General features: G+C 47.5%; 1 protein-coding gene across 1 annotated transcript; it reads right to left on the reverse strand.

The window, feature by feature from the left end:
* Positions 1–1,811: 1,811 nt before the first annotated feature.
* On the reverse strand, positions 1,812–2,459 carry LOC310697834 (BTB/POZ domain-containing protein KCTD16-like; the record flags this gene model as incomplete). Its single annotated transcript, XM_083484460.1, has 1 exon — positions 1,812–2,459. One exon carries the CDS (start codon positions 2,457–2,459, stop codon positions 1,812–1,814), a length of 648 nt encoding a protein of 215 aa, XP_083340586.1.
* Positions 2,460–6,263: the final 3,804 nt, after the last annotated feature.

The raw sequence follows: 6,263 nt of genomic DNA on the forward strand, positions 1-6,263 counted from the left end.
ATATGGAATTAAGTGTTATAACCTGTACAATGCAATTGTAGTTAATACAAGGCAGTTTCCTATTTAGAATAATAATAATAATAATAATAATAATAATAATAATTTAATAATTTATTATTTATACCCTGCCCATCTGGGTAAAGATGTGCATAAAGAGTGTGCATCGGCTCTAGAATGTTTTGCAGCTTTCCCCCCTGCTCCTGGCCATCAGACTTACCTTTAGCCTTTGGTGAAGCTGTGCCAGCAAACAAAGCCTTGTTTTCCACTGGCGTGGGCTCTTCACCCCCCTTCTGCCTCTGGCCATCTGCAGGCATCTGCCTTTGTTTATTTCCAGTCTTTGGACAAAACTTCTGAGTGTGACCTTGGGTCCCACAGTTCCAGCACTTCACAGCTGCCAACGCTTTGGCTCCCCCTGGAGGCTGGAATGCTGTCCCACATTGCTCCCCCTGGAGCGCACAAGCCGACTCAGCTGCATTCCTTCTATCGTATTCGTTTTGCAAAGTCGCCAAGACCTTTGTAGCAGTGAGGTCGTGCGCAGGGAGGGTCGCCAGCTGACTTGCCATGGCATGGTAGCTTTCATCCAGGGAGTCCAGGATGAGAATTGCAAACAGTGACTCAGGCATATTGAAACCTCTCTGAGTCAATTCCTGTCTGAGATGCTGCAAATGTAAAATGTGGGCTCTAAGGTCTTCCCCTGGCTCCAAACGCTTCCTGTGCAGCTTTCTGAAATAAAGCAACACAGACCCAGCCTCTTGTCGGAGATGACAGGCTCTAAGCCCGTCCCACATCTCACGGGCACTGGCCTTGCCAGCCAGGGTGATTAACTCTTCAGGAGCTACTGAGAGCAAAATTATCCCCATGGCTCTTGAGTCCTGTGCCGTCCATTGGGCTGTCACAGGGGCTGGGGGGTCCTCAGAAATGGTATTCCACAATCCAAGCTTTCTCATCTGGCCCTCACAGTACCTTGCCCAGGTCTGATAGTTGTGGCCATTCAGCTTTGGTGGAGACGGGGCAGCTTCTGAGGATTGTAAAAGATCCATCTCAGCCTTTTACTTGAGCCGTGATCCTTTCACACTTCAGAAACGTCTTATCTCGGCAGCTCATAAATCATGAATTCTCTGGCGCAGCTCCCAGATCCATTAGCCTGCCGGAGTTCAAAGCATCTTGCCGCGGCAAACAGAAAAGCCTTACTTTCGCTTTTCCTCCACATACCTTTCAGCAGTCCATCATAGTCCTACTCTCCTGTAAGTGCTGTGAATCTGGGCCCATAACCTGTTGTTGGGATACTGCCAGGGAGATAAAGTCCATCATGGCCCCCAAGCCGGCTGCCGGACGATCCATCGACCTCCCGTAGACACGCAGTATCAGCAATTAGCGACATGAGCTCCAGAACATTCTAGAGCCGATGCACACTCTTTATCAGCAGATAATGCACAGCCAAAGGTTGCACTCAGGAGAGCATTATTTACAAGTTTTATTCATCGTTGATCAGAACAAAGAAAGACATGACTGCCTGCGTCAGTGTCTCCAACACAGAGAGAACGAAAGCAATAGCAAACATAAAACTTCCTGTGAACAGGAAATACGCAGACTCTGTGACTCATAGCCTGCTCCCTTTTAAGGTGGAACGGAAATATCCTAACATGGTGCTTCCCCAGAGGAGGAAGGGAGAGCTGATAAAAGACGGAGCATCCCTTTGTTCGGGGTGCGAGTCCTCGAGTCCTGTGGCAACCGTCTTTCGAATCCAGACTGCCGTTTTGCTCCTATATTCCCGGCCGGCATCTCAGTTTGGCGATCTGAGGGAATTCCCCTCAGCAAAACGGATACATTGTCATACACCCCACGTCACAGCGGCTCTCATTCAGTGCCTCGCTGAAGACCTTCCTGGCCAGCGCCGTCTTGTCGCAGACTGTGATCCTCTCCAAATAGTGAAATTTGGCGCCCGTCTGGCTGTCCCGGCCCAGGGTGTAGAAGCCCCCGTAGGTGATGGTGATGAAGCCAGGTATCCGTGTGCTTTGTCCGCCAGACAAGCTTCCTGGGGGGTTGGCCCCAGGGAAAAGATCCTTGGAGTCGCTTTGGCCTTCCTTGTCCGAGTCCTGCCAGCCAGTTTTGGGCGCCAATGTCCGGGCCAGCTCTGGGAGTTGGAAGTACTCGGCTTCACGTTGCAGCCAACCCCTCTCTGGGACGTTTTCCGGCAGCACGAGGCACCGGTCTCTCATGTAGTCAAGGATGTAGCGGAAGAGGAAGCTGTCTCGGTAGACGAAGACGCGGTTCTTAATGTTGCGGGCCAAGGGCCGGGTGCTGTTGGGGGTGAACATCTCTCCCAGCAACGAGTCAGGGACGCTCAGCAGGGCGCTGTGGCGAGTTAGGTAGACTTGACCGCTGACTTTCAGCTCCATGATCTCCGGGAAGGCCGAGCTGAGTTGGGCACCGCCGCCTCCGGGGTCTGCCAAGGCCATCTCCTACCCGCCTGAAAAAGAACCAGCCAAAGAAGAGGAGTTACAGCGGCCGGATGCTGCGACCCAGAGGCTGTTTGAATGAACAAATGAATATTTGCGTCAGCCATCAGCCAGTGCTGGATTTACGTATAAGCTCAGTAAGCCATATCTTAGGTCCCCACTTTCTTGGGGCCCCCCCAAAAATTTAAAGGAAAAACAACAACTGGATGCACATTTCCAAAATATAAGATAAAAAAACAAATAAAAGTATTGTAATTTAGATCATGTTTGTGTACTGTTTGTGTACACAGTATAGAATGAATCACGATAAAATTGGGGGGGGGACCAGGTGGCGCATTGGAAGATGGCCAACAATAACATCTCTCTGACCCATACGAGGTAATTAAGAGGCTGCTATGGGAAGTATGCAGTCTTCCTACCCCCCCAAGGAGATGGGGGGGCTGCCTTGCCAGCGGTGTCCACAATGCACCCCCGGATTCGCAAGACGGGGGTGCCGGTCACTTGGCACGAGCCCTCGATGAGGTCAGCTCTTCCTGACGCCGATTCCAATTAGCGCGTGCTGGTTCGCTTTAGCTCGGAATTATAATTGGAAACATAATTGGAAAATATGATTGGAATGAAGCTAAAGCACATACATCATGCAACGCTCGGGAGATAAGACTGCTGACTAATGGATCTCTGTGACTAGGAGTGACGGATGGATAAGTAAATCATCTGACGAACCACCATTAAGAGACTGTATGTTTGGAATGAAGGGGGGTGGAGGAAAAAACTTTTCTTTTCTTTGCACTATGTGATATTAAGAACCCTCCACCCCAGAAAGAAATAAGATCGTTGCGTTTTACTAACCACAAGCAGGAATTCAAGAATTGTGTGGAGTGGATTATAGTTAAGGAGATGATTGGTAAACAATGAGAACGGAGGAAAATTTTATGACGCAGTTTAAAATGGCATCTCGTTAAGACAGGCTTGCCTGAGAAAGAAAGACAGGGGGAGGAGAATCAGGACCATTGGAATGAGAAGGATGGTTGGAATGTGATCTTAACCTGACAGAGCCCTCCTGATATACTTGGCAAGCCTGAGAAAATTAAAGGACAGACCGAAGACTAATTTTTTATGGAAGCGTGGAATAGTGGCTGTTCCTGAGTGATATGATCTTTGGAGAGTACAAAACCCACACAGAGGATGCCTGTCTCTAATCTGCTTGTGAAGATCATCAGAGATTGCAAAAAAAGGGATATACGATAGCAACAAGAAGATGAAGAAAGTAATAAAGGACTATCTGGATTGAACTGGATAGAATTGTTTAATTAAAGCAGCAATATAAGTGATGTTTGGACTCGTTCGAAGCTTGATGTATGGGTACCCCCAACAAAATTTAAAATTTGGCTGTATAATTTGGAATTAATGTGATTTGGATAATGTGATGTGATTGGCCTGTTAATAAAAATTATATATATAAAAAAAGAATCACGATAAAATTATACGGTTGAATGGTTATTGGATAGACACATTAATATAATTAGTCCTGTTGAATAATTTTTTGATGGACAGGCGTGTATAGTATTGGCATTATTTATGAATGGGACATATTACTAGAAAAACTGTCTTTTACACTCACCAAGTGTCACAGGGCACAAAGGTCTGCTGTCCCAATGGACTACTATGGTGAGATTGATATTATATAAAAAAATGCTATCAAACCTCCCTCTGCTTGTCAATATTAGGAGGATGCCAGCAAGGCCGAACCTTTCTGTAAAAAGGATTTTACTATATTTTTTATTTTTTATTATTTTATTATTCCAGCGCCAAGGACCTTCTGGTGGTTCCCTCCCTGCGAGAAGCAAAGTTGCAGGGAACCAGGCAAAGGGCCTTCTCGGTAGTGGCACCTGCCCTGTGGAACACCCTCCCACCAGATGTCAAAGGATAAAACAACTACCAGACTTTTAGGAGACATCTGAAGGCAGCCCTGTTTAGAGAAGCTTTTGATATCTGAAGGACTATTGTATTTTAATATTTTGTTGGAAGCTGCCCAGAGTGGCTGGGGAAACCCAGCCAGATTTCCAACCTGGCGTTGGTGTTGCAGGGATGGGGTTCTCAATCACCCCAAAAATCCTCTGATTCTGAAGCAGGGCTTTCATCTTTATAGACCAAGATGAATAATTGTCATTAGTCAGTGGAGGTGGGTAAGGTAAGCCTCCCCCCTTCTTGGCATCCATTTTGAATCCAAGCCTCAGCTCTCACTCTCGAGCCTGTAAAATCCAAGAGTCACTCTTGGTTGTTTTCTGCCTCACCACTTGGCAGTTGAACGCAAGCTGCTTGAAAGTCCTTTCAAGGAACAGCGAAGTAGACAAAACAAACTTCGTGTTCCAGCCCCTACTCAGTAAGTTTCCACTTCACTTCACTGACTACTCGTTGTTTAGCAACTGTGCATACCAATGTTATCTTATCTAGGTATGCGAGGTATTCGGCTCTTTCTCCCAGTGCTGGTTTCAGCCAAACGCAGACACTTCAGTGAACCGAAGATTGCTTCTTTACGCGTTCACTCTTCTTACAGCCATAAATTCACCATACCTTTGGGGCTCCGTTGCTCGGCATGCACCTTCTCTCGATGCCCAGCCGTCTGTGTAGCTTCCAGCTGCACGTAGCTTTATCTTCCTTCCCTTGGTGCAGAGGATGAAGAACGATCCATCAACCTCTCTTGCAGATTTCCATGGATCAGAACCATTGACGATTGCTACCAGATGTCGGATTTCAAGCCTTATCAGAAGAAACTGGCCACTCTCCAGGCACCCGGCTTGATCTCCTTGTTGACCTCCCTGTCTGCGTTTCCCGGCAGGATACAGGCTAGGTCACAATCGGCGATTCTCCTCAAGCGTGAGAAGAACACACCACTCTTCCCTGCTCCCTGCTCCCCCCCAGGGAGGGGAAAGAGATAGACAGAAATGTATTTACATGCCTTTATTTCTGTCTTTGCAGCATTACAGAGAAACGCGTCTGCTCTCTTCAGACACCAACAGCAGAGAGACAAACTCCACCTCCTGTACTTCCTGTACAGGTCAAATGACACTCTGAGCTAACATCCGGTGCTCAGCACAGTGAATAGACTGCCCCTTTGTTCTCACGGTACAGTCCCAAACATTCCCATCATGTTTTGCTTTCCAGCCAGCTGCAGCTCGCTGCTGCATTGCTCCTTTTCCGTAACAGCCCCTCCCAAGGGAAATGGGACACATAGAAAGCCAGAGACAGATTTAATTGTCTTTGACGAAGATCCCCTGATGGTCCCAGCAATTCAGATAACACCGTTGATGCCGGGAAATCGGGAAAATGCTGCAAATCAACCCCGAGAACAACAACACCGTGCATGTCCTAAGAACGGTTGCATCATTACCGAACCAGTGGGAGAGCTGATAACAATTTCCCCACCACAATGAAGCCAAGCCAGTTATGGAACGAGCAGCCTTAACATTATCTCATGGAAGATAGCGGGTTGGGCCAACAAACTAGGGGACTGTTAGGATATTTCCGTTCCACCTTAACCAGGGAGCAGGCTGTTGTTTGAGTCACAGTCTGCGTACTTCCGGCTCACAGGAAGTTTCTGTTTTTGTATATAGCTTTTGTCTCTCTCTCTGTGCCTGGACACGCAGACAGGCAGTCATGTTTTTTCTTTGTTCTGACCATCGCTGAATAAAGTTGTAAATAATGCTCTCCTGAGTGCATCTTTCATTGTGCGAACTCTGCAAAGGGCGTTGTCAGGGAACTGCCATCGGAGGAACAGGTGGTGGAAGGGCTCACGGAGGCTGG

Source organism: Podarcis liolepis (genome assembly GCF_965112155.1).
Source record: "Podarcis liolepis genome assembly, chromosome: W".
Taxonomy (NCBI): Eukaryota; Metazoa; Chordata; class Lepidosauria; order Squamata; family Lacertidae; genus Podarcis; species Podarcis liolepis.